The sequence below is a fragment of the Bos indicus genome, chromosome 18 (assembly GCF_029378745.1).
Source record: "Bos indicus isolate NIAB-ARS_2022 breed Sahiwal x Tharparkar chromosome 18, NIAB-ARS_B.indTharparkar_mat_pri_1.0, whole genome shotgun sequence".
Taxonomy (NCBI): Eukaryota; Metazoa; Chordata; class Mammalia; order Artiodactyla; family Bovidae; genus Bos; species Bos indicus.
The window spans coordinates 61,032,567-61,046,901 of record NC_091777.1 but is presented as its reverse complement, the minus strand read 5'-3'; the positions used below and the strand labels follow the sequence as shown (position 1 = coordinate 61,046,901).

General features: G+C 42.8%; 1 protein-coding gene across 2 annotated transcripts in view; it reads left to right on the top strand.

The window, feature by feature from the left end:
- Nucleotides 1-1,133: 1,133 nt before the first annotated feature.
- Nucleotides 1,134-14,335, top strand: part of LOC109572008 (zinc finger protein 665-like) — a 20,725-nt gene continuing 7,523 nt past the window's right edge. Inside the window, exons 1-4 of one of the 2 annotated variants that reach the window (XM_070771616.1) lie at nt 1,134-4,663; nt 8,288-8,414; nt 8,910-9,002; nt 13,882-14,335. The exon at nt 13,882-14,335 is cut by the window's right edge and continues 3,438 nt beyond it. In XM_070771616.1, the coding sequence (XP_070627717.1) occupies nt 4,649-4,663; nt 8,288-8,414; nt 8,910-9,002; nt 13,882-14,335 (689 nt within the window). In that variant the 5' untranslated portion in view covers nt 1,134-4,648. The remainder of the gene's footprint in view (nt 4,664-8,287; nt 8,415-8,909; nt 9,003-13,881) is intronic. The other variant, XM_070771617.1, reaches the window with a different exon arrangement.

Here is a 14,335-nt window from a genome sequence, read left to right as displayed (position 1 = left end):
GTCTGTACTCTGTGGAGATGAGTTTGACTAGGCTCCGGGAGTTGGTGATGGACCAGGAGGCCTGGCGTGCTGTGGGCCATGCGATCACGAAGAGTTGGATACGACTGAGCAACTGAACTGAACTGTGTATATGAAAATATTAACATGATGAATTTTTTCTTCTTTTTCTTTTCTTTTTGCTTTGTTTTTCTGAAGAACTTCTGGGGAAGGGAATGACTACCCATTCCAGTATTTCTGCCTGGGAATTTCTTGGACAGAGGAATCTGGCAAGTTAGAGTCCATGGGGTCACTAAGAATGGGACATGACTGAGTGGCTAAAACTTTTCTTGTCTTTAGTATTCTTTACAGTTACAGAAACTTCTATCAACTTTACTTAAGAGTTATCTCTGTGAATCTGTCTGTGTTTTATTAGTTAAAGTCTAAAGTGCGTAAACTGAAGTAACATTTAAGCTCTGCCATTTAATGGCTATTTGTTAAAATATGTGCCAAAAAGTACAAGAGCAACATTACTGATTTTTAGTTATTTCTCTTGCACTTTCAAGACTCTGATAAAAACAATCAGAAAGATACAGAGCATATACTAAATAGTTAAAATGATTCTTTCTGCCAAGGTTGTGGTTACCCAAAGAGTGAAGAGCAGATAAAACCAAAGAGGGTCTTAGAATGCAGAAACTGAAAAACCAGACCCGTATTGTCCCATGTCTGTAAATTCTGTTCCAACCCATACCCAGACCATGGTATTTTTGGTGCCTTGTTCAGGGACTTGGAGCCTCATGCCCCCCTCCTCACTTCTCCTTTCTCACAGGGACCCTCTTCCAACAGGCAACTGCTGTGGCGGCAACTTAGGAACTCTGGCCAGGGTTACCCTCTGGTGTGTTGCAAATGGCCCACTGCTCACTGCACCCAAAGTAGCTGCCACTTGAATGGGTGAGGGTTTACTCCATGATTTCCCATTTATCTCTGCAATTCCAGTCATTAGTTAGACTAAACATTAGGTTTCATATCACATGGATTCTAAAATAACAATCACTGTCACAAAAATTACACTGTAATTTCCTTGGTGGTCCAGTGACTAAGACACCTGGCTCTCAATGCTAGCTTCGCCAAGGGAGGGGGTGGGGGGTGGGGGGTCAGGACTTGGGGGAGGTGCCTAGGTTTAATCCCTGATCAGGGAACTAAATCCCATATAGTACAAGTAAGATCCTGTTGCTACTTCTGCTAAGTCACTTCAGTCGTGTCCGACTCTGTGCGACCCCATAGAGGGCAGCCAATCAGGCTCCCCGGTCCCTGGGATTCTCCAGGCAAGAACACTGGAGTGGGTTGCCATTTCCTTCTCCAATGCTTGAAAGTCAACAGTGAAAGTGAAGTCGCTCAGTCGTGTCCCACTCTTAGCGACCCCACGCACTGCAGCCCACCGGGTTCCTCCGTCCATGGGGTTTTACAGGAAAGAGTACTGGAGTGGGGTGCCATTGCCTTCTCCCAAGATTCAGTACAGCCAAATAAATAAATATTTTTCAAAAAGAATTACACTGAGATATGATGTTAGGAGACATTGCGAACTGACATCTGGTAGCACCTAATCTCTCTTTAATAGCTCCATTACATTTTTGAATTATTCCTGCTTCCAGTGTTCCTTTGGCACTGTATTACTTTGAGTCAGAACACTTCATTTTTCCTGAATGGTCACCAACCCAGACTCCCAAAAGCACCTTTTTCTTGCAGATTCTTGCCCACAAGCTGAAACAGAAAATACTCACTTGATATCCTCACATAGCCCAGATATTGGGTTCAGAGTACTGGTCACATCAAGCTGCTCCTGTGACAGGGAGGGAGGCAGCCAGACCCCTAGATATGGGTTTGTGATCCTGTGACCTCATGACCCCTCACAACTGGAATTATCTTTTCACCTGTATCTACGATGTGAGACAGGCTTGGAGAACTGAGATTATTTGTGAAAATCTTTATGGCTCAGTTGCTAATGATAAAACAATTAATCATCTCCAAAGGGACTCTTGAAATGATTGAGGAAGGTTCTATTCCCTTTGGCCCCTGGAGACAGACAGGGACTCACAAGGAAGCTGTAGTAAATACTGAGGTCTGACAAAGGAAGGGAATTTCATGTGTCTGCTTGTATAGTTTGTATCCATGAGAAGTGTTTCTACCAAAAACGAGTTATTTCCTATTCTTGAGACCACTGAACTGTGCCTCCATTTAGATTATGAGTAGAGAAATGGAGCCAAAGCACCTGAGAGGGGTTTTCAAGAATTTCTCCATCTGTCATCTTACAAAGGTGAAATGTTCATACCTCATTGTCTGAAATGTCATAGAACTTCTCAAAAAGTATCTTGAGGCAAATACCCCCTGTTTATAGTTAGGATTCAATGTCTGATAGATAGAAATTCCCGCATAATTTCCACTGTAGTCTGCAATAGCAGGTACACCTTAGTGCCAACTCCCTAGAGAATATTCTCCTAGTTCTTCGTGACCAAAGTCATATTCAGAACCAGAGGTTCCAGCAGAGAACTGTGAGATTTGACCTACTGATACTTTTATCATGAAAAGCAGTATCAATATCCTCTACTTAGAATTTGTCCCCACTCACAGATACTTAAGAAACATATTTTCTTTTCATTTTGTTCACACCCCAAAACATGTGGAATCTTAGTTCCCTGGTTAAGGAATGAACCACAATGCTGTATCGGAAAGTGGGGTCTTAACCACTGGGCTGCTGGGGATGCTCCAAAACACATTTTCTTTAATAAGCAATTTATTACCTTGACATACATTTTTCTTTTCTTTTTTTTTTTTTTCATTTTTCTTTATATTGTAATGATTAATGCTTTCTGTGTAAGAAATGATTAAAACTTCAACTCTGAGATTTAAGTCCCCGAGCAGGGATTGAACCCAATAACCTGCAGTGGAAGCACAGCATCTTAACCACTGGACTACCAGGGAAGTTGCTAATCTCACATTTAAAGAGAAGGGTGTACTCTCCTGGGATACAATGGTCTGTGGGCCCCTCACTATTTTTCCTGTCTTGTGTTAGCGCTTTTCCAGATTATCCTTTCAAGGACTGGGTGAAGAGGAGGAGGTTAGGAAAGAAAGCCAACAGTAGGGGAGGGTGTTTGGGAAGCTAAGTGCAGAGCAGTCGATGAGATCCACGCGTCCCATTTGCCTAGTTTCGTGCCCACTTTTAGCACAAAAAGTCCTGCTTCTTGGAAACTTGTTCAGTCTTGGAAGAAGCAGGGCAATTGGTGGCTTCAGCGGCAGCAGCAACAATTAACAGAGGCAATCTGTGTATCAACAGATTCTGAAAGGAGTAACGGTATATCATTTCTGTGGTTACGTTATAAACGACGATGTAGATTCCGGTCTCCCTCTTTCTTTCTGGAATCACTTCCTAAGAGAAAAGCCAGCTTCCCTGATGTAAGCAGGTCTCTGGTTACAATTACTGAGGCTTCCTCCCAACGGAATATCTGAGTGGTTACATTCTGCTTTTCGTCACTGAGGAGACACCCATCTTCATACACTCACACAAAGGGCTTTTGCATTTTCCCCGTTTTTCAAATTGCTGAAAACATCTCGGCTTTCCATAGAGGCAGCTCTCAAAATTCTTCTCTTTTGCCTTAAGTTGTTTGAAACACTAACTTAGAACAGGCAGGAAGCAGCTCTGCTCCAGAGGAAATCAAAGAGATTTAAAGGCATCAAAAGGCAGAGAAAGGAAGCACAGCTGGACAGAAGGACCAACAGACCCAAAACCGAGAGGGGCGGGGCTGAGGGGAGGCAAGGCCCCGTCCCCACTGGCCCCGCCCATAAGTACCTGCGCTTCCGGCCTCGTCCCACCCGCTCCCCTTTCGTCGCCCATCTTTGGCCGCAGCGTAGCGCGCTCACCTTCCTCTGTACCGATTCTTCCGCCCACGCGTGCGCAGTATCCTGCAGACCTGGAATTGCGTTTAAATGAGCGACAGAGTGTCCTGGTGAGTTTTGTTGGTTTAAAACTCGATTCCATGTCCCACAGCCTTTTGTCCTTCACACGTTGGTTTCGGGGGGTCTCTGTGAACATTCAAACTACCGTCCCCATTTTCCCGTCCCCAGTGTGTGTCCTCGCATCACCGTGAGACGTTCTGAAGTCCTTTATCTTAGCTGCCGGGACCCTGAGGTCCACGTCCACTTCCTGTTAATATCGTTCTAGAGTCCACGTCCTTCTCTGGCAGTTGTACCTTCTAACTTGTAGAGACCGCTGCTTAAAGTCCGGCATTGCCCAACCCCTAAGTCCTTGATCCACGAAGAGGTGAAGGAGGCTCTATTCTGTATGGAGTTTGGTCAGGGTCTCGCCTAAGGTTTGAAGGGGAGGGTCAGCCTAGAACGTGTAGTTTTCACAGGAAGGGCCGCGAGTTCTGAAGAAAAGAATAAAACGAAAAACACCTCGTTTGATTCTGTGTTCCAGAATCCCTGCTGTGTCCGTGGCCGTAGAGGATTGTATTTTGTACCTGTTGAGATCCTCCCTCTGTGTGGGGCTGTGTGACAGGGAGCTCGGTGTGTTTTTCTAGGTATTGAACAGTCTATTTTCAACACTCAGGGGTCACTTCCCAAGACTGATCTTACGTGAGAAGGAAGCCCAGAGGAAGAGGAAAGCAAGGAGTCAGAAATGACTCATTCCGAGGTAAGAGGCATAGTCCTTTTGTTTGTTTGTTCTGTCTCTTTCCTGAAATGCTGTTTCTTTGGACTTGAAAAGCTTAACTTCTGAACGGGTTTGTTTACACTTACCCATAATCATGATCCCAAGGAACCCGTTGTCCTCCTGACACATCAGAATGACAGAAAACACAGTATTGCCAGCCAAAGAATCTCAGTTTAGTGCAGTTCAGTCGCTCAGTCATGTCCGACTCTTTGCGACCCCATGAATTGCAGCACGCCAGGCCTCCCTGTCCATCACCGGAGTTCACTGAGACTCACGTCCATCGAGTCAGTGATGCCATCCAGCCATCTCATCCTCTGTCGTCCCCTTCTTCTCCTGCCCCCAATCCCTCCTAGCATCAGAGAATTTTCCAATGAGTCAACTCTTCCCATGAGGTGGCCACAGTACTGCAGTTTCAGCTTTAGCATCATGCCTTCCAAAGAAATCCCAGGGCTGATCTCCTTCAGAATGGACTGGTTGGAACTCCTTGCAGTCCAAGGGACTCTCAAGTGTCTTCTCCAACACCACAGTTCAAAAGCATCAATTCTTCTGCGCTCAGCCTTCTTCGAAGTCCAACATTCACATCCATACATGACCAGAGGAAAAACCATAGGCTTGACTAGATGGACCTTTGTTGGCAAAGTAATGTCTCTACTTTTCAATATGCTATCTAAGTTGGTCATAACTTTCCTTCCAAGGAGTAAGCGTCTTTTAATTTCATGGCTGCACTCACCATCTGCAGTGATTTTGGAGCCCAGAAAAATAAAGTCTGACACTGTTTCCACTGTTTCCCCATCTATTTCCTATGAAGTGATGGGACCAGATGCCATGGTCTTCGTTTTCTGAATGTTGAGCTTTAAGCCAACTTTTTCACTCTCCACTTTCACTTTCATCAACAGGCTTTTTAGTTCCTCTTCACTTTCTGCCATAAGGGTGGTGTCATCTGCATATCTGAGGTTATTGATATTTCTCCCGGCAATCTTGATTCCAGCTTGTGCTTCTTCCAGCCCAGCATTTCTCATGATGTACTCTGTATAGAAGTTAAATAAACAGGGTGACAATATATAGCCTTGAGATACTCCTTTTCCTATTTGGAACCACTCTGTTGTTCCATGTCCAGTTCCAACTGTTGCTTCCTGACCTACATACAGATTTCTCAAGAGGCAGATCAGGTGGTCTGGTAGTCCCAGCTCTTTCAGAATTTTCCACAATCTATTGTGATCCACACAGTCAAAGGCTTTGGCGTAGTCAATAAAGCAGAAATAGATGTTTTTCTGGAACTCTCTTGCTTTTTCCATGATCTAGCAGATGTTGGCAATTTGATCTCTGGTTCCTCTGCCTTTTCTAAAACCAGCTTGAACATGAGGAAGTTCACTGTTGACGTATTGCTGAAGCCTGGCTTGGAGAATTTTGAGCATTACTTTACTCGCATGTGAGATGAGTGCAATTGTGCGGTAGTTTGAGCATTCTTTGGCATTGCCTTTCTTTGGGATTGGAATGAAGACTGACCTTTTCCAGTCCTGTGGCCACTGCTAAGTTTTCCAAATGTGCTGGCATATTGAGTGCAGCACTTTTACAGCATCATCTTTCAGGATTTGAAATAACTCAACTGGAATTCCATCACCTCCACTAGCTTTGTTCGTAGTGATGCTTTCTTTTTTTTTTTTCTTAATGATGCTTTCTAAGGCCCACTTGACTTCACATTCCAGGATGTCTGGCTCCAGGTCAGTGATCACACCATCGTGATTATCTGGGTTGTGAACATCTTTTTTGTACAATTCTTTTGTGTATTCTTGCCACCTCTTCTTAATATCTTCTGCTTCTGTTAGGTCCATACCATTTCTGTCCTTTATCGAGCGCATCTTTGCATGAAATGTTCCCTTGGTATCTCTAATTTTCTTGAAGAGATCTCTAGTCTTTGCCATTCTGTTGTTTTCCTCTATTTCTTTGCATTGATTGCTGAAGAAGGCTTTCTTATCTCTTCTTGCTATTCTTTGGAACTCTGCATTCAGATGCTTATATCTTTCCTTTTCTCCTTTGCTTTTCACTTCTCTTTTTTTCACAGCTATTTGTAAGGCCTCCCCAGACAGCTGTTTTGCTTTTTTGCATTTCTTTTCCATGGGGGTGGTCTTGATCCCTGTCTCCTGTACAATGTCCCGAACTTCATTCCATAGTTCATCAGGCACTCTATCAGATCTAGGCCCTTAAATCTATTTCTCACTACCACTGTATAATTATAAGGGATTTGATTTACGTCATACCTGAATGGTGTAGTGGTTTCGCCTACTTTCTTCAATTTAAGTCTGAATTTGGTAATAAGGAGTTCATGATCTGAGGCATAGTCAGCTCCTGGTCTTATTTTTGTTCACTGTATACAGCTTCTCCCTCTTTGGCTGCAAAGAATATAATCAGTCTGCTTTCGCTGTTGACCATCTGGTGATGTCCATGTGTAAAGTCTTCTCTTGTGTTGTTGGAAGATGGTGTTTGTTATGACCAGTGCATTTTCTTGGCAAAACTCTTATTAGTCTTTGCCCTGCCTCATTCCGTATTCCAAGGCCAAATTTGCCTGTTACTCAGATCTTATCTGACTGAGTGCTATAACCCCTTTTGATATTTGTTTACAAAGCTTCCTAAATGATTTGACTTCTAGCTGACTTTGAAATGCTTCGGAGGGCCCCTGAGACATCCCAGGGAGCTATTAAACTACCTGGGTTCATTGGACATGTAAAGTTACATGGGAAGTCCTGTTGAACGGGTGATAAATATTCTCAGATTATACTGTATGGTGGATTTTACCAATATAGATATCCTAAAATTATGTGAAGTTCATATAGATCTGATACGCCCTAATAAAATCTGGTCAACTATAATTCTACTTATCATGTTCAAGTGTTAGAAGTCACAGCAGTGACCAGGCTACACTGTCAATTGCAGTTTAATCAGATTTAAACATGCCTTCTATGGTTTCAGTCTGATGCCTTTGGAAGAATACTGCTACTTAATGATTTATGGAAAAGATTTTTCTAAGGTTAACCGATAAACAGCTTTTGTTTGCTATCTGGTAAGCTGGTAGCAGACTGGAATTTAGACTAATCTCTATGTTAATAGAACAAAGTTTTCTTAGAATGCAGCTTTCAAGAAGAGATTATGAATTTCTTTGCCTTTAAGTGATTTACATTCATTTGTAAAATCTTTTGTTACTTTGGTAAAGTATATGAGCATTACTTAAGGTTATGGTACATGTAGACAAAGCTTATTCGTCGTCTCTGAAAGTAACCCCTCATGGTTAGACTTTTGCCATCCTGATGGCCTTAAAACATGGCCATGGTCTGCTCCTGAATCATGGAATAAATATGCTAATGTTGCCCTGATTATTTTATAATTGCTTTTTCAGATGAGAATAGTTTCTCTAATGGCTTGTGGATCATAACTCATCCTCCTTTCTTCACATTAGAAATTGGGTAAATAGGAAAACTGTGTAAAAAAATATATTTTATAATACCAGCCAAGCCACCAAATCATGACCAGGTCTCTGAACTTGCCGTTTGCATCTTGGATCACATTAGGAAGACTTCCCACAGCCTATTGGCACTGTACCTTGTATTTCAGGGACGGCTAATGTTTCAGGATGTGGCCATAGACTTCACTCAAGAGGAGTGGGAATGCCTGGACCCTGGTCAGCGGAAATTGTACAGGGACGTGATGGTAGAGAACTACAGGAACCTGGCCTCCTTGGGTGAGGATAACTGCCTTCCAGAATCCCTTATCTACCCACTGCGGTTTTGTTCCGTCATTTCTAGAATGTCTTCTGAACTTTTCTGCTTACCACAGTATTTTTAGATCTGTGCTCTCTAGGGGATAATGCGTTATTTCTGAGTTTAGAAAGAAAGGCTTCATGATGAATCGTTGTGCTGGTGATGTTTTTCTTCCTTGATGTACTCTGCGTCCTTCATTCTAGGTTACTGGTAATTGTGTAAGTTCTGTGGTATTAAATAGTTGCACCCTCTCTTAATCTCACATTGACACTACTTATTTTTGCCTTAGTACTACTTGACCAGAATCTCAGGACCTGATTGTTAGGTGTGTGTTAGTATTGTATAGCGGCTTTGAATAAAGTATTTCAGGAAATCGTTTTCTAGAAGAAAATGCATTCTTGTCTCACCTGAATACATATTGGATTCGATACTGATGAATCTCTAACGACACAAATATTCCTTTCTCTGATCACCAGGGCTTGTCTCTAAGGTGGACCTGGTCACCTTTCTGGAGCTATTGAAGGATCCTAGGAATATGAGGAGAATGGAGACAACAGCCATTTACCCAGGTAGGTATGAATGGCTGGAGATGATGACTCAGATGAGAGGTCCAAGGAGCAGCGAGGAACTCATCCTTCATCACGTGATGTTGGGAAATTTGCTTCAGTGGAAATGGTTTTCGAAAACCTGGGTTTGTTCTGCTACTGTGATAGAAATGTATCACCTGCCCCATTCTCTGTCTCTGAAATCATTCGTGCATTTATTTCCAGTGATTACTTTTCTCCATCACAGTGTGACCTAAAAGTCTGCTCTTGGCTTGTGACAAACTGTGTTCATTTGTTGCTCTTTGATTTCTTGGGGGCCCTAGGAAAACTCTGCCCATTTCTGAGTAACTGTATGACAGTCCTTTACCTCTAGACAGAAATGTGTGAGTAGAGTGGTAGACAAACTGCCAAATTTCCAGGAATACTAGGGACAGGTTTTTGTTCTCTGATTTATAATTTCCTATCCACTGGGAGCGACACATAGGACCTTCTAAGTAAATTTCAAATTCAAGTAATTTTTCACTGCAGAAAGCAAAACCTGGTAAAAATGAAACAATGCACATCTCAGGTTGACTTGAAAGTTTCTCTTTACCTTATATGATCTCATACTAAATATCTTTACTGTATTTGCCCCAATTCTAACGTGCTAAAATACTTTATTGTGTTTTCTTACCTCATAGAATTTTAAAATAAATTGACATAAAATCTTAGCACATTTTCCACTACATTATTAATGGTTGATTTAAACTATGACAATTTTTAGATTATATAAAGAAATCTTTATTAAAAGTTCTAATTGGAATAGAGCTGTTTTCGAATTTTGTACTCCTATACAGCAAAGAGGATCAATTATACATATCAGTCAATTCAGTTCTGTCGCTCAGTCGATCTGAGTCTGCGATCCATGGTCTGCAGCAGGCCAGGCTTCCCTGCCCATCACTAACTCCCAGAGCCTGCTCAAACTCATGTCCATCGAGTCAGTGATGCCATGCAACCATCTCACCCTCTGTTGTCCCCTTCTCCTCTCATCTTCAATCTTTCCCAACATCAGGGTCTTTCTCAGTGGGTCAGTTCTTCATATCAGGTGGCCAGAGTATCAGAACTTCACCTTCACTAAGTCCTTCCAATGAATATTGAGGACTGATTTCCTTTAGATGGAGTGGTGTGATCTCCTTGCAGTCCGAGGGACTCTCAAGAGTCTTCTCCAATACCACAGTTCAAAGGCATCAGTTCTTTAGCACTCAGCTTTCTTCATGGTCCAACTCTCACATCCATACATGACTACTGGAAAAACCATAGCTTTGACTAGATGGACCTTTGTCAGCAAAGTAGTGTTTCTGGTTTTTAATATGCTGCCTAGGTTGGTCATAGCTTTTCTTCCAAAGAGCAAGCGTCTTTTACTTTCATGGCAGTAGTCACCATCTGCAGTGATTTTGGAACCCCCCAAAAATAAAGTTTCTCACTGTTTCCACTGTTTCTCCCACTGTTTGCTGTGAAACGATCTGACCGGTGCCATGATCTTTGATTTTTGAAGGTTGAGTTTGAAGCCAGCTTTTTCAGGCTCTTCTTTCAGTTTCATCAAGAGACTCCTCAGTTGCTTTTTGCTTTCTGCTCTAAGGGTGGTGTCATCTGTATATCTGAGATTATGGATATTTCTCCCTGAAATCTTGATTCCAATTTGTGCTTCATCCATCCCAGTATGTCACAATATGTACCGTGCATATAAATTAAATGAGCAGGCTGACAATGTACAGCCTTGATGTACTCCTTTCCCAATTTGGAATCAGTCCATTGTCTAAGGGTGGTGTCATCTGTATATCTGAGATTATGGATATTTCTCCCTGAAATCTTGATTCCAATTTGTGCTTCATCCATCCCAGTATGTCACAATATGTACCATGCATATAAATTAAATGAGCAGGCTGACAATGTACAGCCTTGATGTACTCCTTTCCCAATTTGGAATCAGTCCATTGTCACATGTCCAGTTCTCACTCTTGCTTGTTGACATGCATACAGATTTCTCTGGAGGCAGGTAAGGTAGTCTGGTGTTCCCATCTATTTAAGAATTTTTCACAGTTTCTTGTCCACACAATCAAAGGCTGTGATAGATTCAATAAAGCAGATGTCGTCATTTCCCCAGAACTCTCTTGATTTTTACATGATCCCAGGGATGTTGGCAATTTGATCTCTGATTCCTCTGCCGTTTCTAAATCCAGCTTGAACATCTGGAAGCTGTCGGTTCAAATACTGTTAAGCCTCACTTGGAGAATTTTGAGCCTTTGCTATTGTTTGAAATGAGGGAAATTGTGTAGTAGTTTGAGCGTTGTTTGACATTGCCTTTCTTTGTGATTGGAAGGAAAACTGACCTTTTCCTGTCCTGAGGCCACTGCTGAGTTTTCCAAATTTGCCGGCTTATCAAGTGCAGAACTTTAGCATTATCATCTTTTAGGACTTGAAATAGGTCAGCTGGAGTTCCATCACCTGCATTAGGTTTGTTGGTAGTCATGCCTTCTAAGGCCGACTTTCCTTTGGATGCCAGGATGTCTGTTACTAGGTGAGTGACCACACCATCGTGGTTATCTCGGTCATTAAGATCTTTTTTGTATAGTTCTTCCATATATTCTTGCCAACTTCTCTTAATATCTTCTTCTTCTTTTAGGTCCATCCTGTTTCTCTCCTTTATTGTTCCCATCTTTGCATGAAATATTCCTGGTACCTCTAATTTTCTTAAAGAGATCTCTAGTCTTTACCATCCTATTGATTTCCTTCCCATTTAGGTCTCCACAGATCAAGGAGTAGAGTTCCCTCTTTCAATCATAGTTTTAAAGTCTCTCTTCTTATTTAATTTCTTAAAACTAGTACTGTAATTAAGTTTATCTTATTTGTATTCAGCTTCCTTGGACACTGTCTTATGTGTCCTCAGTTTCTGACTAGACTCTGTCACTATCATTTCTGATTCTTAGATTGAAACATCTAATAGCACATTCTCAGAAACATGTGTGGCAAGAAGTGGATTTAAAAAATACTAGGCACCTAGGATTTGTGAAAGTGCTTGGTGTCTCCACTTAAGATGACTAAAAGCAAAAAGTAATCATTAGATTGCCTATCACCTCTTAATTCCTTGGTCCTTGGAGGGTTTTATCTTGTTTCTTCCCCTATATGGTATTTCTTTGCCATCTCATATTGTCCTGCATTCTGTATGTGATCTTTGTTTTGAAGGGTGCAGCCACCTAGTTAATCTTCCTTCTGATATCTGCACCTTGGTGGGTGAGGTTGGTCCAGAGGTTTGTGCCTTTATCCTCTCTTGATCTGTGCTCTGATTGCTGTTAGCTGTGACCAGAGCCTGCCCTGGATATTCCGGGCTGTTTCCCTCTTGTTCTGTGGTTGTTAGTGCCCTCTCTCGGGGGTGCCTACTCCCTGCATGGTGGAATAGAGCTCCCAGATCTGAGTCTTTGCTGTGATTCTGATCTGTGGTGCCAGGCAGGTGAGATTGGAGCACATCCATTGGGAGAGAAGTCACTGAGTATTACTCCTCTAGGAAGTTCACCTCGGGGTGTGCTCTGGTACCCTCTCTCACGCGTTCTGCAAGCTCTCATGTTATGAGGTGCTGGCACTGCTCTTGTCCCCACCAAACCATGGGCATGATGACACACGGCCCTGGTGTTTCTCAGCTGTTGTTTTAACAAGGTCACCAGCATAAATTCAGTGAAGTCAAGTCCTGGGATTGCATTCAGCATGGAGCTGGACCCGCTGTGGTGCTACGGAGCAGCTCAGGCTCTGTCCTGGCCCAGCCCCCTTGTATAGGAGCCCACAAAGTCTACAGCTACTAAAGCTATACCTGCCATGAATGAGAGAGCCCTTGGTTGTTGGTTCAGATGCTCTGTAGGGGCTGAGGTTACAAAGCTGGTCATGGGTGTAAGACCCTGGCTTGTGTTGCTGCAAGGAGAGTTTTCAGCTTTTCCTCTTTATTGCTGGGATTCACCTGTGCTTTCTGCTCCATCTGTGCGTGTGGCCAACTCACAGGTGTCTTCTCCTGAGGCTGCCCCAGAGCTCAGGATTCTGCTGATTGTGGAGGAGGTCGATGGGGGAGGCCATGGCTGGGGGCTCAAAAGGTCCCAGGCTGGATAGAGTTCTTTGTAGTCCTTGGATAGCAGAGGCAGGCACAAGGGACAAGGGATGCAGTGGGCTCATTCTCTGAGCATCATTCAACAATGACACTCTCTCTGTGGTGGTTCATGCTTCCTCCACAAGCATCTTGTTTATAGACCTCCTGCTTCACTCCCGTCCCTCAGGATGTCTCCTCATAGCACATCACAGTCCTCTGCCTGGGTCTGCTCTCCAAACCCCACATTTCAGCACCCAGCCCTTGTCTGTATTGCTGGACATGCCTCTAAGGCTGGGTGGGCAGGGCTGGGGTCAGCACCCTGTGTGCAGGTCTCACTCTGTCCTGCTGCCACACACTGTTTGCCATGTTCTCTTCCCACAGAGAATGAGGCTCTCCTGTCCAAAATGAGCTCCCCCAGTGAGGGGCTTCCTTGGATATGGAGACATCTCCTCACTTTAATCTCCCCGCAGGGTTGCAGGCCCAAACCCACTTCCTCTCCTCTTCTTTTTCCTTCTTCTTTCTTTAGTCTTACCCTACAGAGCAGGAATCTTTCTTGTCCTTTCAGATTTCCAAGGGCTTCTGCTAGTGTTCAGCTGGGCTCTGTGGGAATTGTTCCATTTCTCATTCATTTGTGGAGAGAGAGATGAGCTCCACGTCTGCCTAAACCTCTGACATCTTGATCCTTCAGTCTCTATTTTAATTTTAAACTAGCTATGGTCATCAATTTTCTGTAAATCTTTAAAGATATTCACTGAGAATAGCAGGTAAAATTACTTGTTATTTGGTATCTTTCAGCTATGTCTCCACAAGACACCCAGGATTTGATGCCAAAGAATCCAGCGTTAGAAGATGTATTCCCAAAAGCAAACCTAGGAATGTATCAAATATTTCACCTCAGAAACTTAAATTTAAAGACGGATTGGGAATATACCAGGGTATATGAAAGACAGAGAGGATGTTTATATGAACATAAAGAAATGGAGACACTTACACATAATGCTAACAGTACTGCAAAAAGAAATGAGCAACATGAATCAAATTGGGAAAAACAGCATCTTCAGTCTTCAACATCAGCCGAGAAGTGGAAGTGTTTAAGAAAAGATTTCCATCCTTTTATGAAACATACGTGTTCTCTAAAAGAAAACGTGGAAACTCTTGAAGGTAATCTAGTCTCTACTACAAATCCTCATTCAGACAATTCTGAACGTAGGCTTCGACTAAACATACATTCAAGGATGTCTGAACACGT